Below are 22,546 nucleotides of genomic sequence, written 5' to 3' on the forward strand. Positions count from 1 at the left end.
AGGCTTCATGCGGACTTTCACCATTGCGCCTCGCGCAAAGGATGATGAAGCGCTTACGCATTTTATGATTAATTATTAGGTGTACAACTTTGCTTCCGCCGTTTTTTTCCCGAAATTCGAGGTTTTAGTGTAAAAAACTGGTTATACATTTTGAAATTGCTTGTTGAGTCACTCCCAATGATCGTGCCAATCCTTTTTGACTTTGACTCGAGTCTTCATTAAGTAATGCCTCCAATTCTGCATCTTCGAAAACCTTCTCTCTTCCACCGCTATGCCGGTCTTCGACGTGAAAATCACCGTTCTTGAAGCGTTGAAACCACTCACGACACGTTCTTTCACTAATAGCGGCTTCACCATAAGTATTTGAGAGCATTCGATGAGCCTCAGCCGCAGATTTCTTCATATTGAAGCAGAAAATTAAAACCTCCCGCAAATGACGAGAATTTGGCTCGTAAAGTGACATTTTCAATCGAGAATAACTTTATGACGCAGACACAAATCGACTAATGTTTCTATGAGGTTATGTTGACAGATGCCCAAGTTTATTGCATAACGTCTATGATCTATTTATTTCGACCACTACTTACCGCTAAAGCCATCTATAGGAAAACGGCGGAAGCAAAGTTGTACACCTAATATTTTTCCACTCCCTCGCGGAAAGAATCAATGATAATTATTATTATTATTATTATAACAGCGGAGAGAATAAGAATCTTTCATGGTGAGATATCTATATGGAACACTCGAAGATTCTCTCGCAGAGCGATAACCCTTTACGCGATCGATAAGAATCGATAAAGTTCAACGATGCGCATACAGGGCGTCTTTATCAGATCAACCGTTAACGGTAGATTCTTCAAAATCCTGAATTGTAGAGCTTTTCGCGAATTAAATTTTTTTCTAGAATCGCATAATCTAATGGGGATTTTTATTATTCACGCTATTTTTCGGCAAACAATTCAGTGTTTTTATTTTTTCGAATGTATTTAAAATCGAAATATACCCGATGCGTCGCGAATGATGAAATTTTTCGATATTTTCGCTACGAGAGATTCGACAGCTGGAATTCATCCAACATTCAATACCATTAACGGTTGACGGTCCGGTGAGATGCCCTGTGTATGCGAGTATTGGTTCCGCTTTCCGCGCGTCCCCTTTTTCTCCCGGCATCGAATACCGCATACTGGATGCTGCGCGAACCGTTATGCAACCTGCAGCGAGCAAACAGCGAACGGGCGGGCGGACAGGACAGTTCGTCGGTCTTCGCTCGCGCCGACCGAGATTCCCGTTGGTCTGTCCCCGTGTCATCCTGTTTGCTGCAGCAGGAGCACCCCGGACATCGACAGCGACGACGGAGCTATAAAGTCGAGTCGTCCGCGACTACTGACACTGATACCGCACATCGGATGCTGCGAAGGCGCCAATCTGTATCACCGTGAATAGCAAGCGAGCTATCGACGCGTTTGTGATTTTTAATATTTTAAAGATATTCGATAAGAAATACAAATATTGTATTTAAAAAAAAAAAAATGAGAATTTTATCAGAAAATTATACAATATATATAATTTTTATAATTAAAATGTTTAACTTTACTAATTTTTATAATTGATTAATATTTGTATATATCGTAAAGATCTTTTGAGAATAAAAATTTTTGTGTCTTTAATTCCTTTAATTTGAAAACTAATTAAAGCTTAAATATTGTGGCACGATAATATTAATTTTTGAAAACGGAACGATCCATCTTTGAGGATAATTCCTCCAACATTTTATCCCTACTCGATTCGAATGTACCAATACACCGATAGATGATTGCATAAGTTCGTGCCCGATTTTCATAGATGGCATTAAGTTGCTGCATGTCGGAGTTCTATTGTTTTCCTGTGGTAATTGTTGCTTACACCGAATAGATGACGTTGTCTTATGTCAATTTAGCGTCAGACATTGTTCAGATAAGTCCATTTGTGCATAAGAGAAATCATTAAAAATGGAGAACGAAAGGTGCATTTGCGGCATATAATGCTATATGAATTTCGGAAAGGCGTGAGTGTTGGGATTGTACAAAAAAATATTCAAAGCGTTTATGTGGACCGCGCTCCTGCTCTCCGAACAGTCAAAAAGTGGTTTGGCAGATTTCGAAATGGTGATTTCAACATGGAGGATCAACCCCGCTCTGGACGGCCTTCTGGCATTGATGATGACATTGTGCATGCCTTAGTGGAAAGAAACCCAAGGATTACAACTGAGGATATTGCTGAGAGGCTGAACATCGATAATTCAACCACTTTTCGTCATTTAAAAAAGCTTGGATACATTTCCAAGCTTGATACGTGGGTGCCGCATCTCCTGATTGAAAGGAATAAGCTGCAGGAAAACTGCAGGAGATGCAATGGGAAATTCTACAGCACCCGCCATATTCTCCAGATATTGCGTCTTCAGATTTTTATCCATTCCGGTCTTTGCAGAATAGTTTAAATGGCAAGAATCTCAATTCCGAGAAGCTGTCGAAAACCACCTTACAAACTTTTTTCAAGAAAAACCAAGTTCTTTCTTCAAAAATGGAATCGACAAGCTTATAGATGGTTGGAAAACCATTGTAGAAAAGAATGGAGACTATATAATTGATTAATAAAAGTGTTATCTCTAAAATATAATCTATTGAAGTTTATATTTAAATCGGGCACGAACTTATGCAATCACCATTGAACATAATAAATGCGCATAATGCGCCCATTAGCGCGATGCAGGTTTTGCGTAACATAATCAAAAGATAATAACGGAGATAATCGCGGTTCGGTTGTATGAATAAAATTTCATAACTTTATCATCCTGTGCGCTTCTTTCTCTCTCTCTCTCTCTTTCTCTCTTCCAGATCTTTTAATAGGTTGTGCAAGAGATACGATAGCTATAAAACACTTGTAAGCGGGTCAACATCAAGCACGAAATCGTTAAAAGCATTGGCCTGATACGAACGGGAAGTAGTAATCGATTTTACATTACTATTATAGTTTACTGCGATAGAACTCGATCGAGGGCATTTCTCTCAAACTTTTCGAACTGCAAAACAATCATGTAAACAGTCTATATATAAAATGATACGATACATAATTTGTATATAAATCTATGCGTATATTTTTCCGAAAAAAAAAAAAAGATTTTTAAAATAACATACGAATAATACACAATATATTTTCTTAATAATAATATTCCTTCATTATCAATAATTGGTTGTCCCATCTTAATGCCATCAATTTTTTTCTTCTATCATTGTCAGAGATTAATCGAATGATAAATGCATCTGCATAGAAAATATGTATGAATCTATACGTCTTATGCAGCAATATCTTAAAATAACTGCCACGTATCTTGTGTGATTATTTTATCATAGCGTGAACTTTATTCAAGAAATAAGAAACCAAATGAAAATTTGTAATTTCCAGTTTTGATTTATTGCAAATTTCGCAGAGATTCTTTTGAATTGCAATACCTTTTTTCCTTCCCAACATGCAAAATACAATAATTTATTCATTTATTTCACAAGTAATTTAGTTTATATATATTTACGCATCTTCTTAAATAACTCGTATTATCGAAAAAAAAAAACTTACACGCTGTCGAAATTTAAAGGCTTTCGTGACTTTAATAGTCCGACTTTATTGAACGGGGGATATCATGAGCGAACCCGTTTCTTGCCTCTAGCCTGCGATTTTGTGATATTCTGTACGCCCGCAACGATCCCGCCGAGATCACAAGAGAGTCTAAATGCTAGATATATCGTTCTTGATACACCTCGTACACATTCGGCTACGTTCGAACGCGGCGCGAGATATTACGACATAACACCGGGTTACCCAAGATGCGCATCGTGTCCGGTAGTTTCTCCCTGTTCCACTGGCTGAACAACCGAAGGGAGAGGATCCGTGAATATATTCTCACAGGTATATATATATACACCCATTTCAACGACCGACCGCTCGTCACGGATTCGCATCCGAAGGCTTTTCGAGAAATCGTCGGTGAAAAAAAAAAAAAAAAAAAAAATCATACTAATACCGCGAAAAAGCGTGCACGCAAACCGATAATTCGATGCGTCGGTAAATCAATTAAAACATCAATAAATTGTTATTATATGCGTATATACTAGATTTGTAAAAAAATATTACAAATCATACAATATATTAATATTCCTGTAAGAATTCTTTTTTAATCATATAAAGAAAATATATTTTTGAAAGTTTTAAAACTTACGTATCTCTTTAAAAATTTAATCAAGCTAATTTGAGATTAAAATAATATCGAGCAAATTAATCAAAAGTTCTTCATGATTCATCCATAAATGAAAGATGACTCATGGAATTTTTACAGACACTCTGCGTAGATATAAAAATTAATGAGTATTTGCCGAAACAAGCGATAGTTCGTTAGTCGCTTCGTAATTTCTTTCATCCTTCGTCAAATCTACACGTCGTGACTCTTTCTAACTATCAACTGCCATTAATTATTGTTATTCACTATAGATAGATCTAGATAGACCTATCCCCGTGATTTCATACTATCCAACCTATCCTGTGACATTTGTACGCCGAGAGACAATGATCCACTTCGTTCGTGACATGGAGCCTCCAATCATCCGTCCGTGATCCTCCGGTTCCTCCTCGTCTTTCTCTCTTTATCTGTCTCTCCTTTTCTGTTGATTTTTCCTCAGCCAGTGCGTGTGCCTCTCGCTTTCGCACTGGATTACCTTGGTCCACGCTGGCCAAGCACACCATTCTCCCCTCCTCACTCTAACTACTGTTGGAACTACTTATGGAATAAAATATAAAACGATATTTCGAAAGATTTGTACTATCAAGATTTAAATATTTAGACAGATAAATAAATATATAATAATTAATAATTAATATATAAAATAAGAGTTGATTTTCTTTTACGTTTCTCTTAGTTTCTATTAGTCATTATAAAATATTTAATTAACCGTTTGTGTGCGGCGAAGCGCTATCGCGCTTCACTTGTCGTTTGCCAAAAATGCGGAGGAGCGCGATAGCTTGTTTTGTAGCGCTTCTCTTGTTTTGTACCGAGAATGCGGTAGGGCTGCTGTTGGTTAGTATAATTTTCGCATCTATTGAGATCAGTGGTATTCATATCAAGTGCAGTTGTTATTCGTTTCACTCAATTGTGGTTTTAGCATATATATAAGAAAATTCTTCAGCACTCAAACGGTTAATTAAATCAAAATAGTGAGTTTAATATTATTTCGTGTAAAATAGAATTTTTAAAATTGTTAAGTATTAAGAAATTTGAGTAAAATTTCCTTTAATTAAGCTTAATTGTTGTTTGAAATAATATTTATATGCTTTGAATCGCCGCGAACTGAAACGTAAAATGATAAAATGTGCCAACTATGATCAAGATAAGAGAAGAGCTGCGCAAATAATAACCGTGATACGAATAATGCGTAATTAGGGAAAAACTAATATGCAATTTACAACTTCAAAATGAAGTTATCGAAGGAAGAAATGCTCGTTTCTTCCGGAAACTTCGTTTTGCCGTTCACGCTCAATATCTTCATTTCCATTCATCTTTCAAATGTTATTACGCGTAATAATTTATGTCTTTTCAATATGGAGTTGTGGTCACGTGCTGCGAAATGCGGTCTTAATTTCAAGGTTCTTATCCACGTCTCGCCATTTACTTCCGTTCATCATGAAAACCACCGATTCCATTAAAAAGAGATAAATGAGAAACGCATGAAATGACGTTTCGATTTCTTCTTATCGAAAATTTGTTCGAAGCTCTTATTAATTCTTTGAATAAGACGATGAAAATAATAATTATATAGATTTAAAATTTATATTGTATTATATAGAAAAATTATATAGAATTTTCAAATCTTTTAATCCAACAATCTCCTCGCACCCTTGCGTTAAAAATAAAATGCTATCATCTTCCTGGTACCAGAATCAAAGAAAAACAAAATCTTAATTAATTATCCACCTCCCTGTAATTAATTAACTTTGTAATTCTAAATTTCCAACTAATTAACTGCCTCTATAATTGTAATTTTACTGCTTCCGTAAAATTTCCAGCGAGGGAAAAGATCGGCACGAAATCCATCGGGGAATCTATAATCGGGAGAAAGCGCGTGACTTCCGATGCGCTCTGCATTGCATCTCCGCGATGCACGACGGAGGAGCATGCGGTTAAAGAAACGAAGGAACAAACGCTCCCACGAGCCGCAGCCGCGGTCTCGGCGTCATCGACCATCGTGATCCCTGTTTAGTCACTCTCGGTATATGGCCCTCTGTCGCTCCTTTCCCCTTTTCCTCGTTCTTTATCCTCGTCCGCTCGCCACTTCTATCTCTTTCCCTCTTTCAGTCTCGACGCTCTTTTTTCTTCGCGTTTCGCTTCAGCGACTGCACCGGCGTACCGAGGCCTCGATAAATGTCGCCCTCGCGAACTCGACATCGTTTTGCGAAACGAGAAAATTCCAAATTACTCTCGCGCGCATCGGATTTAAAGAGCGCGATTTTAAAGAATTGTAAAACTAGCAAGAAAGACAAAAACGATTTTACAAAATATGAACCGTGCAAAATCATGTTCCACTTTGAATTATTCTAGCTTCGATATATTAAATTTACACTAGACATTTTCAAAATTATTTGAATGTCGTATAGAGAAAATTCGGGAAGCTCTCGATGATCCGAGTAGTCTCAACGAAGGCGAACGGAGGAAACGAGGAATGAAAAGGGAATTCCGTTCGTCTCGGTGAACCGCAGTCGTATTTTTAGGCAAACTCTTCGCCAGAGTAGAAAGGATCGTACCGAGTCTGTCGGAAAAACAAAACGATTTTGTCTTCACCAGTGAACGTTTCAACCGAGACTAAAGTGTTCCAATCGCGACGTTTAATCCGAGTTGCATTGGTAATAGTGTGCCGAATACGCGGGATTTTAATCGATACACGATAGAAATATTTGATTCAATTTTTATCAATTCAATGAGCAAAATAAAAAAATCTAAATTTTAAAAAAATTAAATATGAAACAGAGAATAAACGCCTAGTAATCGTCACTTTCGTAATTAATAATATCTGTTAATTAATAAATGTATAATTACGTATCTATTATCTGTTTCGAATTAAAGACGAGATCGTGAAAAGAACTCTCGAACTCATCCTGATCGAAAGTATTGATCGAGTTTCGAATGACGAGAGAGATCGCTTATACTCTTACGTGATAGTCACGATCTTCGGCTGATTAATTTCGTCGACGTTACACGCACCCCAATGGACGCACCCCATATAAAATACGAAGACGATGACTCATTGTCCCGATCGCGCCAATTTCCGGCTGGCTCCGCTCGCCGAAAGGGAAGTCACATCTGCGGTCGCAAAATAATATCCGGAATAATTCGGATCGTTGTCACGAAGGAGAGAATGAATTAGTTTAATAACAAAATTCGTTATAAAATAAGATGTAATTAAATAGAATATATAATATATTAAAGAAAAATTGTTAAGTAAAAATAATCACCAATAAAAATATACCCAAAGCGTAAAATGTAGTTTATAATTTTGTTGTTTAAATCGTTTCAATATAATAATAATTAATTTTAAACAATTATATAAAATACTCAACTATAATTGACTATATATGAGCAAGGAACTTGAAATAAAAATATAATTCTTCGCAGATAAAAATTTTTGCAATTCGATTTATCAAAGCAAATCAACAGTGTTTTATATATATATATATATATATATATATATATATATATATATTTTATATTAATATAATATTATTTATATAAAAAATCGTATACCGAAAATTCTGGCCCAAATTCCCTGCTCGCTTCTTTTTTTATCGGCGACATCTTTTTCCTTCTTCACGGTTAAGAATACAATGTTCTTTGTTTTCGTGGTCCCGATTCCGTGCAATATATGCGAAAAAAGGGGAGTACGAAAGGAGACGAAAGGACAAACACGCGTAGGAAGACAATGGCTCGTCGAGAGACATCGCTTCTACTCAAGGCTCTGTTTTGCGACGCGAAGAAAACGCGAGGACGAGAGACACGGGATTCTTCTTCACAAACAGGATTTTTTTACAATGACAAAATGAGAGGCCTGCTATACCGTATTATCGTAACTCGTCGAACGCGAAAAAGTGAGAAGGAGAGAAGTCACGTAAACGAGATGGTAATTTTATTCTGAGAAAATTACGCAAGTGTGCGATGACATATTATTGTATTATTGAGACGTATCACTTGTTTAATAATACCGATTGAAGTAGTGTATTTGCTAATCTTCTTTCTCTCGATTTTTTATTCTTTTATCTTGTATAAAAGAATAAAAAATCGATCACATATATTATTTCTTACAAAGAGATAACGTATCTATATAAAAATAGAAATCGCGATATAAAAGCTAGCTTGTGTCCCTATAAAAAAATAAAGGTTCTAAAGAAACCGTAGGCACATACATGGCATTTACATTATAATCGTCGAACGGCATATTTTCTCTATATGTTCATTGAGAAACGCGCTTATAAATACGTTTCACGCATCGATCGAGTGTCGCAACGAAGGGTCGAGGATGCGCGATAAAAATATCGTTTCTGACCGCGACAGAACCCTGTATAAAGGTTACATCCCCGAGGTGAGTTCATTGAAGGTCAAGAGTTAGCGTGCGATCGATCCTCGCGATGGACAAAGACAATAAAAGCGTCTCAATAATTAACGATATCGCGAGGACGCGGTTAATAATATTATACGCGGCTGAATTTTACCTTTGACCCAACCGCATAATATTGGGTGATTGCATAAGTTCGTGCCCGATTTAAATATAAACTTCAATAGATTATATTTTAGAGATAACACTTTTATTAATCAATTATATAGTCTCCATTCTTTTCTACAATGGTTTTCCAACGATCTATAAGCTTGTCGATTCCATTTTTGAAGAAAGAACTAGGTTTTCCTTGAAAAAAGTTTGTAAGATGGTTTTCGACAGCTTCCTCGGAATTGAGATTCTTGCCATTTAAACTATTCTGCAAAGACCGGAACAGACAAAAATCTGAAGGCGCAATATCTGGAGAATATGGCGGGTGCTGCAGAATTTCCCATTGCAACTCCTGCAGTTTTCCTGCAGCTTATTCCTTTCAGTCAGGAGATGCGGCACCCACGTATCAAGCTTGGAAATGTATCCAAGCTTTTTTAAATGACGAAAAGCGGTTGAATTATCGATGTTCAGCCTCTCAGCAATATCCTCAGTTGTAATCCTTGGGTTTCTTTCCACTAAGGCATGCACAATGTCATCATCAATGCCAGAAGGCCGTCCAGAGCGGGGTTGATCCTCCATGTTGAAATCACCATTTCGAAATCTGCCAAACCACTTTTTGACTGTTCGGAGAGCAGGAGCGCGGTCCAAATAAACGCTTTGAATATTTTTTTGTGCAATCCCAACACTCACGCCTTTCCGAAATTCATATAGCATTACATGCCGCAAATGCACCTTTTCGTTCTCCATTTTTAATGATTTCTCTTATGCACAAATGGACTTATCTGAACAATATCTGACGCTAAATTGACATAAGACAACGTCATCTATTCGGTGTAAGCAACAATTACCACACGAAAACAATAGAACTCCGCCATGCAGTAACTTAATGCCATCTATGAAAATCGGGCACGAACATATGCAATCATCCAATATTTCTCGAAAGGTTATTCATTATTACGGGGTTAATGAAGCTGGCCAGCTCTGCGAGAATCTCTGCGATGAAAGCGCATCTCATTATGATTATGTCGCAATTCACTTCTTTTAAACGCCACGTGCTTTGAAGAGAGAAAGAGAGAGAAGAACATTTCAAGAGAAAATAAAAATAATCTCGCGTGTGAAAGAAATTTCCTTGTAAATATCAGATATGGTACAGTCGTTGCTTTTAAACACCTGTATCTCGCATCAGATTGATTACGATTATAATTAAAACATTGAACAAAAACTAATTAATGCGTAATTAATATAAAACTCTACTATAATTATATAGAGAAATTATTATAAGAAACTAGAAAATATGACACGTTAATTCTCCCGATTATTATCTTGTAATTTAAGTAAACGTTTGATCGAAGCAGAAAAATATCGTTCTTTCATCGACATTAGATCAACGTTGACGATATGATTATCCCTAATTAGCGCTAAATTATTGCCACTTAATTGCGTTAGGCACAAATCGAGTTAGCGTTGATTAGCGTTGATTAACACTGATCCTTCAGCGAAAGAACCATCCAGACGGAACCATTTTCGGCTCTCTCGTATCGAATCAAGGCACAGCGGGACAACAATAGGGGCCCGTCGAGATCGATCGAGTGTATACTCTTTCAGATCACAGGTCACGCGCGAATGAACTTAACGGCAACGGCTAGCACCATCTTGTATTCTCTTAAAGTCCGAAAGAAAAAAAAACAAAGCTATTTATAAAAGAGGGAAGAACTGATAAGATCGCGAATTTTAAAGATATTAAGAGCGCCAGAGAGGGAAAGAGAGAGAGAGAGAGAGAAGGAGCAGTTGCGTTTAAAAAAATGAAAATCGATCCAATAATAAGTTAATTGTACGATTTTAATATTAGAAATATTCGAATATTAAACTTTGTATTATTTGCCGATCCGAGATACACAGAATATATAAGCATATCGAACTTGGATTCGCATTAGCAATGCGTCGTTCGGTTCAGACCTCGCGGAGAAAGGCCTCGCATTAGGATCGCCTCCGTAGAAACGGATATTAGAAAATGACTCTATGCACCATGATCTTAAACCTCTCTATATGATCGACGTTCACGGCGGCCTCGGAGCGGCGTGATGTCTCAAACAAATCGCGTGCATCGATAACGCATATATATCCCCGCGACCTCGATTCGTTCGCCCAAGGATAGATATCCTGATGTGTCAAGACCTCGACTGACAACGGAGACAATCTCGCGATTTTCCAACGAGAGCGCTACGGCTCAATTAATTCACGTCTATGATCTCGCCTAAAATTTATTACTAAATCAAGGATTGAAATCATTCGAATTTTAATACGCTCATAAATAATCTCTTTAGTCTCTTTTTATTTATATATTTTTATCCATTTAATGCATCGACGATCTCGATTTTGACAATCGAGAGTAAAATTTTGCAATAAAAATAGCGTATTTGCTTAATTAAAAATTTCTAATTTAGATTACGAGAAAAAAAAGAAAAAAAAACGTTGATTTGGCAATATTGTATGGCTTTAAGGCGTTCAAAGTTTCACAAATTGTATTGTTTTAATTATAAGATTTAATTAAAGACACTCTCTCTTAACAAATCATCAATATTCTCAAAGATGCAAGATTATATTATGTCGCTTACGAGAAGAATTTCAGCAAAAAATCAAATTATTTTCCCCGGCATGTATTTAATAGCGATATTTTTTCACACATATTGCAGGCTGTTCACCCTGCGTCACCGCCCACGCCATTCGCAACTCTCGTTGATTATAACGAACCCTTTCCCTCCTTCTCTCTTTCTCTCTAATAATTGCACTTACACTCACTGACTTCGATCGATAGAAAATTTCATCGGCCAGCAAGCAACACGCTAATTGGACCTCGCTCTTTAACATTCAATAGTCGAGCGGATTTTCGCGAAATCTGTATTCACGGCGTTTTTTTATTTCATTATACTACAATATACAGAGTGTCCCATTTTAATCTCCTCAGGCAAATATCTCAAAAACCAAGCCCGGAAGAGAAAAATGTTTCATACAAAAGTTGTTTGGTTTCGAGGGGGCCATAAGATGGTACCATTGGTTTGACCTTGGAAAATCATTTGAAAGTCATGTGAAGGTCAACTTTAAAATCTTAAATGGAAACCCCCATTTTTTATTTAGTATTCTTGTAGCTGACATCGAGAGCTTTCCAAAACACTATATAATAAAGTATTTTTTCATTAAGTACTTTTTGAGTTATTTTATATTTTAATCCGACATATTTTGATATAAAAAATAAAATATTTCGTAAAATATTCAGTTTTCTATAATTTTACCGTAATACTTCTATGTACAGAATAATAAGACAAATTAATTAGTGTCAAAAAAAAACAAATAATTGTTTAAAAAAATATATTATAAATAATTTTCTTAAAAACAATTTTTTTTTTTATACTAATTGATTTGTCTCATTATTCTGTACATAGAAGTATTACGGTAAGATTATCAAAAACTAAATATTTTACGAGATATTTAATTTTTTATATCAAAATATGTCAGATTAAAATATAAAATAACTCAAAAAGTACTTAATAAAAAAATACTTTATTATAGTCTTTTGGAAAGCTCTCGATGTCAGCTACAAGAATACTAAATAGAAAATGGGGGTTTCTATTTAAGATTTTAAAGTTGACCTTCACATGACCTTCAAATGATTTTCCAAGGTTAAATCATTGTCACCATCTTATGGCCCCCTCGAAACCAAACAACTTTTGTCTGAAACATTTTTCTCTTCCGGGCTTGGTTTTTGAGATATTTGCCTGAGGAGATTAAAATGGGACACCCTGTATATCAATGTTATAATTTTAGTAAAAAACTTTACAAGACTTGAGCAAAGAAAGTTATAGGATCTCTCAGTTCGACTTCCTCTCTCAGCACGACTATTTAATAATATCTATAAGTGTGTACTTACGACGAATGAATGAAATTGGAAGGGCGTGTTCGTGTAAATAGAATTTTAAATGAGAGACTCTCTTTTAGATATTTCGATTCATCTATTAAATATCCATATCGCTTAATCACTTTTACTCAAAGCCATTATACATGTAGAGTGTTCGGTAATAGATGAATTTGGTGTACGCAGCGATATTTTTCGAAAAGCGTAATAGTTCCTTATTAACAAAAAATCGTTGAATATAAATATACCTGAATAGCTTTTCAACACTCCGCGAACGATGCAAAAGGCAATTCGACAGTTTCGATGTCTAGTAATATATCTAGTAATAGATTGTTCGGTCAATTTCTCAAATGAAAAGAGAATCTTAACTCAAGCATATATTTCACGCCGAAATTTTAAAACCCGCGAATACCACGCGAAATATGGCGTTTAAAATCGGGTACTCTATTCCGCAGCCAATTTCAAGCGAAAGTTTATTTTAACAGGATTCTTAAAACTCGATCCGGCATATTTAATGCCAAAATTTCCAAAGGCGCGAAAAGAGATAGTATTATTACATTAATCGAGTTCGAATAAGGAAAGAATCGTATTTCGCTTTTCGACAAGATACAGTCTATCACCGGACACCTCGTACGTTTATTCGATTCGATTCGCTCTCCGCGCGCGATTTCGCCCACCCATCCGCCGAAATCGATCGACTTACCGAAGAGAGGAGCGGTCGCTTTCTTTGGCTGGATCGTTCTAATCTCTCGCGCTGTGCCCTTCGCCGGCGGTGAGAAATTACGATCGCAACACCACCCGGTCGTGAGATCGATACGCGAGGATTCAGCTCCGAGACTGTCGTGATCTCTCGCTCGAGGACGGACGGTCGCGGATTACGTGCTGACGTTCGCGAGGTTGCCCCGAGACTGCACGGCAGAAATGCCGCGTGCGCGCGCCGCGTCAATGAAAGCGCGCCGCGCGCCGCACAGCGTCCGCTGGGTTGCCGCGCAGCTCCCACGCAAGCGACACGCGCGCAGCGTGAAGTTTGCCCAATAGCGCAGGGGGGGGGACAACACGGCCGAGAGTAATTTTGTCTCTGTTTGCATTTAAATTATTCCACGCGTTTTTTTCGACCCTCTTCAAGTTATTTAGTTCGAGCATAAACGATTGAAAAGAGTAAATAGAAAAATATAATAATACAAGTATATAGTTTGTATATTATTAATAATATTATTAATATTATTAATACAATATATGTAATATGTATAATATACAAGTATACTTATATACAGGGTGTCCCATTTTAATCTCCTCAGGCAAATATCTCAAAAACCAAGCCCGGAAGAGAAAAATGTTTCGGACAAAAGTTGTTTGGTTTCGAGGGGGCCATAAGATGGAACCATTGCTTTGACCTTGGAAAATCATTTGAAGGTCATGTAAGGGTCAACTTAAAAATCTTAAATAGAAACCCCCATTTTTTATTTAGTATTCTTATAGCTAACATCGAGAGCTTTCCAAAACACTATAATAAAGTATTTTTTCATTATGTACTTTTTGAGTTATTTTATATTTTAATCTGACATATTTTGATATAAAAAATAATATATTTCGTAAAATATTCAGTTTTCGATAATCTTACCGTAATACTTTTATCTACAGAATAATGAGACAAATTAATTAATGCCAAAAAAACAAATAATTGTTTAAAAAAATACATTGTAAATAATTTTCTTAAAAACAATTATTTTTTTAATACTAATTGATTTATTTCATTATTCTGTACATAGAAGTATTACGGTAAGATTATCGAAAACTAAATATTTTACGAGATATTTAATTTTTTATATCAAAATATGTCAGATTAAAATATAAAATAACTCAAAAAGTACTTAATAAAAAAATACTTTAATGTAGTGTTTTGGAAAGCTCTCGATGTCAGCTACAAGAATACTAAATAAAAAATGGAGGTTTCTATTTAAGATTTTAAAGTTGACCTTCACGTGACCTTCAAATAATTTTCCAAGGTCAAACCAATGGTACCATCTTATGGCCCCCTCGAAACCAAACAACTTTTGTCTGAAACATTTTTCTCTTCCGGGCTTGGTTTTTGAGATATTTGCCTGAGGAGATTAAAATGGGACACCCTGTATATTATATATTATATATATATATATATATTTTATAGAAGATGTTGGAAATTCAAATAAAAAAAATTGAAATAAAAGTTAATTTCTTTAATATAAGACAAATATAAATTTACCACGTGTTTAAAAATAATAATAAAATTTAATTTAAATGATATTTGTGTAGCTTGTGAATTAAGTTTCTAATAAGATTGTGTTACCACAAATTAAAACTATCTTAAAAAAAAAAAAAGAGAGAGAATAAAAAAGAATAATTATTATTCATTAAATATTCAGGAAAAATAATTTTCGATCAATTTCACGTTTCGAATTTTTGCGTGCATAAAAATAAAGATTAAGTATCAAACAAATAAATAAATTTTTCAGGAAACTCTCAAACAAATTTCTTCCATTAAAATATAAAATCGAGCTAATATTATTCGTATCTTAATTAAATGTCGATTAAAAAATAAAGTGACAGTTTTTTAATATCTCTTTTTTTATTTTTCGCGCTGCAATTTTATTTTATTCTGCAATTCGCGAGGGAATGGGCAATGTGCGAATGATTTTCACAAAGTTTCACAACATTCACACACCGGAAGCGTGAATATATTGCACAGCCAGGTTAGTAATTGCATAAAGGAGAAATCTCAGTTTCGATTTCGTTAAGAAAACCGCTGTTCCATTGATATGGATCCTATCGCGTTTTTAATTAACAAAAAAGATTTCCATTCTCGAGTAAAATCGCGTTAGAATTATAGTGTATAAATTTTATGAGAATATGTATATTTATTTCCCGATTAATATAACGTGGAAAAGCTAACCACACTCAATATCGAAAAAATGCAGTGATTACATAATTCGCGTTACATGATTATGCGCAAATTTAATATTTTATGCACACAATCCTAAGTATTCCGGATATTAAATTTATGTTTAATACTCAGAGTTTCAAATTATTGATTATAAACGTAAAATAAAATCATAGATAAACTCAACAAGAAACATCTTTCAATGTTCAATATACGCACTTTACAAACATTATTCTTTGTTTGTGAAATTAAACTTCAATTTTTAATATTAAAGTTTTAAACTAAAATCTAGTTTAAATAGTCACAACTTCAAAATATCGAAATTTGACGTTTAAATTACAAATAAATTTAATTCTTTAATAATAATAAAATTCGATATTTCGTGAAGATTTTGATATAATTTAATAAATAAATTAGATTTATTTTAGGGGTACTCACATGTTATCAAAGTATCCATAAATGCTAAATCGTAGGTAATTTCAACGAAGAGTCTCAAGTGACATATCTACTCTCAGGTAGGCGTGCCAATGTCATCTGCTTTTAATTATCATTTTCTGCAACTCACGTATTGTCTGCAAGCAAAAAAATTTTATTTCATTTAAAAGACTTTCGTGAGCTAAAATTCTCTCGATAAAATCGACGTGTTCGCGGTTATCCATACGTTTCCTTATTCGGTTCCTTATTGCGTCCCTATTATCCTTGTCGTAACATGCTCTCTGGCCTACCTAACTACGGGCAAACGCATACACACACACGTATAGTATATTACAGCCTAGATGCTTCCTAGGCTCATAAAAGAATTTCTCCGACCCTTTTTCCTTTGACCGTATTACGCAAAATCGATGTGCGAAAAAACCTGAGCGAACATTATGACGCAGCTTTCTCGTACACGTCATTACATTCGCTATTTTAAATATTGTTACGTCAAAGACTGCATAATACTTATATCACGCTAATATATAGGTTACATTATATTTTAACATCGATATTTACGATGTAGGCGTAAGACAATATAAGAACCATTCAAGGTTTATTCAAGATACCGGAGACTTTTTTAATAAAATCCTACGATGTTGTTGTCTGTATGACGTAATATTGTTTTAAATAAAATTCGATGATGTATTTCTTATTTCGTCATCCATTACCATAATTCTGTATATAAAAAGAAGTTGTCGCTATACTTATAGAAAGAAATATAACAGCAAAATTTTGATTCCAGCTCGTAAACAAAATGTACGAGCAGTCCTTAATACATATGTATATAACAACTTAATATCTCCTAATATATAAAATAATTTGATATATAATAATTCTATTTTTTAGTTTCTTACATGATTAATGAAAACATTGAAAATTTGCCATTGTACTTCTCATAAGATATCTTATTGTGTTATGCAGTTAATAGAATTGCTTACTAAAATTCTAATTTGATATACAATGTATAATATCGAAAGGCATTAACCTTTTTAGCATCCTGCAACGTCGTGGGAACGTAGTGGGCATTGATCGCTTGCGCCATAGTACAGTAATCGCGATACAAGATATATTGATCCTTCAAACTCTGTTTGATCGCCGAAACTCTCTCCCGAAGCACAATATGCTGATCGTCCTGTTTTGATTCCAAGTTGATTGCGCCTAGGAAGAAAATATTTCATTTTCACAAAATATGCATAAATAAATAAAAAATATATTAATGTATGGAGAATATATATATTTAAATATATTTGTGTGTGCATTTCTAACGCATGTATCTAAATGCGAAATATATTTAATATGTTCGTCTTTATGTGCTCTACATTGCTAGATCCGCTATTAGTTTACGTTCTCATTGTTTCGATACAATGCGGATTCCTTCTATTCAATTCTAGAATCGCAATTGTCCCTGCATTCGTCGCAGCATGGCTAACTGTACTTCGCATTCAATAAAATATGTATAAACCGCGTGTGTGAAAAAACGAAAAGCGAATTGTACGAGACAGTATGCAGAAGAGTTTTAATTAAAAATAAAAGACGAGACAAAAAGAAAAGAATTCGATCTTCTTATCAATAGAAAATATAAAATAAAATATAAAAGCCTAATTTTAATGTATAGATATTCAACAACAAAAAATTTTTTAGAAAAATTAATTCATATAAATTTTTATTTTACCAGGTTGCGTAAATTCTGCAATCTTCGGAAATTCCAGGGGACTAAAATAACTTTGAGTAGAACCCGATTCCAGTTTTGAATCCTTCAGTTCCTGTAGATATTTTTGGAGGTCTTTCCGTTCTTGCTGCAATCGCAGTTCAACCATTTGTTTCTGAAGTCCGCGCATTTGTTTCTCATCAAATCTTGAAGTCTTATCTTCCTTACGACTTCCAGTATAGTGAGCTTGCGCCGAATTTGAACTCGGAACGTGAACGCTTTTCTTCTTCTTCTTCTGGCTGCTAGATTTGTGATTATTACGATCACACTGAAAACATAAAAAAAATGATGTTAGAGATAAAAAAAAGCGATTTTTCTTGCCAAAATATATTATATAATTATCGTGTAATGATTTTTTCGCATCGAAAAAATGCGTTAATTTAATTATCTTGAAAGAAAGAGATCTTCAACATATTGTTAAAAGTATGGAAATATTTTCTTATGTATTATTCTTTATAAATAAAGTGAGATATTTTTACAACTGTAAAATGCATGATCTTGTACAAAAATTAAGATAATAAAAAATAATTCCGAGAAAGTTTAATTTAAATAATTTAACAATAATCTAATAATTATCCAGAAAAAAAAACGACACTAATACTTACTTTTTTATTTTCCTCTGAAGAGCGACTGCTTTCGTTTTCCTCTCTCGGCATCTCTTTTCTCGTTTTTATCACATCTTTGTTTTCAGATTTTGTTTTACTCTCGGGAGATTTTTCCGACGCTTCCTTCACGTTTTTTGAGCTCGCGTGACGCTTGACCAGCGCATCATGCGCATGTTTATGCAATTTTCTCAACACATCTTCGGCATCCTGAGAAATGTGTTGATCCGAGCTCTTTTCTAAAACGTTTTCTTTTTTTATTTCATATTCTTTTGATAAACTTGATTTGATTATGTCCTTCTCATCCGCCGCAGGCGGTCCGGTGATATTTATCATTGCGCGTTCTCTTATTTTGTTTGATGCTTTCCCGCGCTCTTCCTGGCCGCTTTCTTGCCCAACAGAAATCGTCCTGATCTCCGGTGAGTTTTTCTTCTCGTCTGTGTTCGTCACATCATCGACTCCGGTCAACGACTTCGACGAGTGAGATATCTTTTTATCGAAGTTTGTGGCTGAAAAATTTGTCAAATAGATCGCATTAGAATTTCTTTGAAACATAACGATAAGATATTTTTTATCGAAAAAAAATTTTTGAACATTAAAAAGAATTTTAAAAATGTTGATAAATTTTCAAGACGGCTTTTTCTGACGAGGAAAAATAGTTATTGGTTTAGCAATTGGCGTATTATTTCAAAATTTAGTTAAAATATATTTTACAAATACTTGAAAAATATTCTATTAATAAGATAAAGCAATTAATAATAACGCATATTAATCAAAAGATAAAAATTATTGATTATAAAAAGATAAATTTTATAATTATATACATTTTGTTTTATATATAAATAGATTATATTAAAATTATTTTAATTTTTATATAGATTATATTAAACATTATTAAAATAAATATTAATTAAAACATAAGTTATTATAAATATATTTACTATTTCCGTTTAAATTAATTTTCTCGAGAATATACATATCTCACAATAGATTTTTTCATATATCAGCAATTTCAATAATTTTTTTCATATTCTGTTAAATTGGATTGACTCCAATATCAATATATTGATGCTAAAATCAATTTATTTAAAATACATTATCTATTTTACCACTTGAAGTGTTTGTTTTAAACGACTCTGGTCGATGTTCTTGATAACGTTTCTCTGAACGCGAACTGGCAGATTTTGGCGATTTTATCAAGCGCACGATTGCGTTATCTGAATTTGCGTTGGCAAAATCATTGGCATAGTTGAACGGTTCCAAATTAATCTCGTTTTCATTTGGTTTTAAAGCCACGAGTTCGATGATGTGCCCCTTTCTGCAATTGAATAAAATATTGCATAAAATCTTTCTACACCGATGAAAATTTGGTGATTTCGAGAATATCGATATTTTTCCATCTCGCATTCGTGTTAATATGATTATAAATCATTCGATCTTTTCTGTCATAAACACTCTACTAGTCTACTGTTAACACTACTCTATATATTCTAATATATTTCGAGAAGCAATAACTATTCATTTGTATTATTCGTCCTTTATAAAGCTAAAAAATATAATTATTTATAATTCATGATTTCTAATAAATAATAAATATTTATTAATTACACTGGATTAAATTCAAAGTTAAGTTTTTTTTTCTATTATTTCATATATTATTTTTCATAAAAAAATAATTGTTTTGAAATTAGTAATAAACAAATTATCTTTTTTTTATTTTATTTCATATTATTAATATTACTATTATTATTGACATAATAGATTTCACGCTTAGTTATTATTTAAAATATTAATTTTCTATTTAAGATAAAAATATATTTATGGAAAAATATGTATTTTATTATCAAATATATGTTTTATTATGAAATATATCGTCAAGTGATATTAAAATTAAATATGAAAATATAAAAATAATATCTCTATTGTATCTATTAATGAAAGATATAAAGTTACCTGTTGTTCTTATTATTTTGATGTTTATATTCGTCGAGTAACACCGTTTCGATTTTCTTTGTATTAGACCCTGCTGAATCTATTTTTTGCTTCTCAATGATTATTTTTTCGGGCTGCGATTGTGATCGCATAGTCGAACTCGAAATGTCTTCAAAGGTGTCGTTCGCGTATCCACTTTCAGTTGCCAGCTGTCTGGAGTTGCTCGGACCCATCACAAAAGCGTTTTCAGCTGCCAAATATTTGGAACTTTTAATAGAATCGTCGGTTTTAGCGGTAATACTTGTCTTGGCGTGAGAAAGTTCCGAAATAATTTCACTGCCGTCGTCCACTGCGCCGATCGATTCCTCGATAACGCTATCATCGCGCGAAGATGATCTTGAGCGATCCGAATTAGCCGTATTTGATATTTTAATGGTTACTTTTTCTTGAATCGAACGGTCTCTCGATTTCAGATTAGAATGCACTTTGACAGTCTTCTCATTCGATTTTTCGAACAATCTCGATTGCTTTGTGATCGACGAATTAGCAGATGATGCTTTTCCCTTGGAAATATCTAACAATTTATCGGATTCTTTCTCTTGTTTGTACTTTGTAGACGCTTTTGTCTTCTCTTCGCGTTTGAAAGATTTATTACTAGCCATGGAAAAGTTTCCTCGTAACGTTTTCGAGCGCGAGAGTGATTTCGACGAAATCATCGAGTCATCGAGCACGCTTTCGATCGAGCTATTCTCTTGAATACTCGTTATATCCGAGATGAGACTTTCTTGCTTTCCTGTGGAACGCGGCGATTTATCTTTCGGCGGCATCGTGACGTCAAGGTCGGCTTCGTCGATGTCTTCGAAAGATTTCGGACTCATCTTGTCTGGCGTTGATTTCTTACTCTCCGATGAAAGTTTTATTTCTTCCGCGCGTCCTTCGAATCGTATATCTGGTATCTTAATGTCAAGCTTGAGCTTCGAGACGTTCTTCGGTGATTTCTTTAATTCCGCCCAGGAATTTTCCGAACGAATTATCGAAACGCTGCTTATCGAGCTATCCGCATCCTAAACAATGCAACGTGTTTTACATTAGAATCATACAATATCGCTATTTTTTAGAAATTTTCATTATTAGATTTATAAAGAAAAATAAGCTTATAACTATAACCTACTTTATAGCTATAAAATCTACAATTTAATTCTAAAAAAATCTCTCTACAAAAAATATAATTAAATATTTGTACATGTATTTATTATTTCTATTTTATATACGAAATAAATAAACAGAAAATAAATGCATAAAAATAAAGGAAAATGTAAAATATATATCATAAAATATTTCATCATATATTTTGTGCAAAGTTTAAACTTGACGAAATTTTTGTCTCACAAATTCCCTTTTCAGCATTCTTTTCAATTCTCTTATTTTTTTTCTTATTTTTAACGAATACTCACTTCTTTACGATTCCATTTCTGCTCCTCACGTTTTATTTTGTATTTCTCCTCGATTTCTTTCAAACGCGCCAGTGCCGCGTTCGCTTTCGAAGAGAGCATTTTTTCCCTTATTTTAGCTTCAAAAGTGTTCAGTCTAAATTTAGCTAACAAAATCTTCGTTTGACTTTTGCATCACTTGTAAATTTCAATTATCCATAAATTAAATTGTTCTCAAGTGAGCCACGATAGATCGTTCTGCTCGTTTTCACCATGAGTTTACTATATTTCGTTGCCAAGGAAACAGCCTGTGCACACATACAATACATATCACGTTATTAAAGTGCCCAATATTATCATTGGCTATTACAAATTATAATTAAAATTTTGAAACAATACCTTATTTGATATATTATAATGCTATTAACATGCTTTACGACTGTTAAATGATACGACTGCTAAATGATATCTCGATAACGAAATCGTAATGAAATCTTCATGTAAAATATTTGATAAGAGTTAATAAAATACTCGAAACTATCTATTGTCTTCTCTCTCAGATAGAAATATTTCAATTTATAACGACGATTATTTTGATGTAGAAAATACCAAAGTATATCTCTAACGCAATGTCAGAAACTGAGAAATAGAAAAACGCGATTTATTAGAGAAAAAAAACTAGTTTGAAAATGACGCGTACTTTGACGTAGCAGCCAATCAGCGGCTTCCATCCCGTCGAACGCTCTCGCGCAAATCCGGCTGTCGTCGGCTCCTCGTTTCCTCGAATACGACGCTA

At 34.0% G+C, this 22,546-nt stretch overlaps 2 protein-coding genes across 4 annotated transcripts in view; both read right to left on the reverse strand.

Moving 5' to 3' along the window:
* Positions 1 to 13,605, reverse strand: part of LOC138936084 (uncharacterized) — a 36,370-nt gene extending 22,765 nt beyond the window's left edge. The window contains exon 1 of the mRNA XM_070301161.1: positions 13,388 to 13,605. The gene's annotated coding sequence lies outside the window, so the exon portion shown is untranslated. The remainder of the gene's footprint in view (positions 1 to 13,387) is intronic.
* The window catches only part of LOC138936082 (micronuclear linker histone polyprotein), a 32,651-nt gene extending 10,668 nt beyond the window's left edge, over positions 1 to 21,983 (reverse strand). Inside the window, exons 1-8 of one of the 3 annotated variants that reach the window (XM_070301156.1) lie at positions 21,775 to 21,983; positions 20,342 to 21,384; positions 19,498 to 19,706; positions 18,392 to 18,897; positions 17,751 to 18,054; positions 17,064 to 17,236; positions 16,040 to 16,173; positions 4,366 to 4,801 (exon numbers count right to left, since the gene is read on the reverse strand). In XM_070301156.1, coding sequence (XP_070157257.1) covers positions 16,132 to 16,173; positions 17,064 to 17,236; positions 17,751 to 18,054; positions 18,392 to 18,897; positions 19,498 to 19,706; positions 20,342 to 21,384; positions 21,775 to 21,873 — 2,376 coding nt within the window. In that variant the 5' untranslated portion in view covers positions 21,874 to 21,983 and the 3' untranslated portion in view covers positions 4,366 to 4,801; positions 16,040 to 16,131. Of the gene's footprint in view, positions 1 to 4,365; positions 4,805 to 16,039; positions 16,174 to 17,063; positions 17,237 to 17,750; positions 18,055 to 18,391; positions 18,898 to 19,497; positions 19,707 to 20,341; positions 21,385 to 21,774 lie in introns of those variants that run through there. The other 2 variants (XM_070301159.1, XM_070301157.1) reach the window with 2 other exon arrangements.
* Positions 21,984 to 22,546: the final 563 nt, after the last annotated feature.

Source organism: Polyergus mexicanus, unplaced genomic scaffold (genome assembly GCF_030449975.1).
Source record: "Polyergus mexicanus isolate NDT 795.1 unplaced genomic scaffold, iyPolMexi1.0 SCAF_9, whole genome shotgun sequence".
Taxonomy (NCBI): domain Eukaryota; kingdom Metazoa; phylum Arthropoda; class Insecta; order Hymenoptera; family Formicidae; genus Polyergus; species Polyergus mexicanus.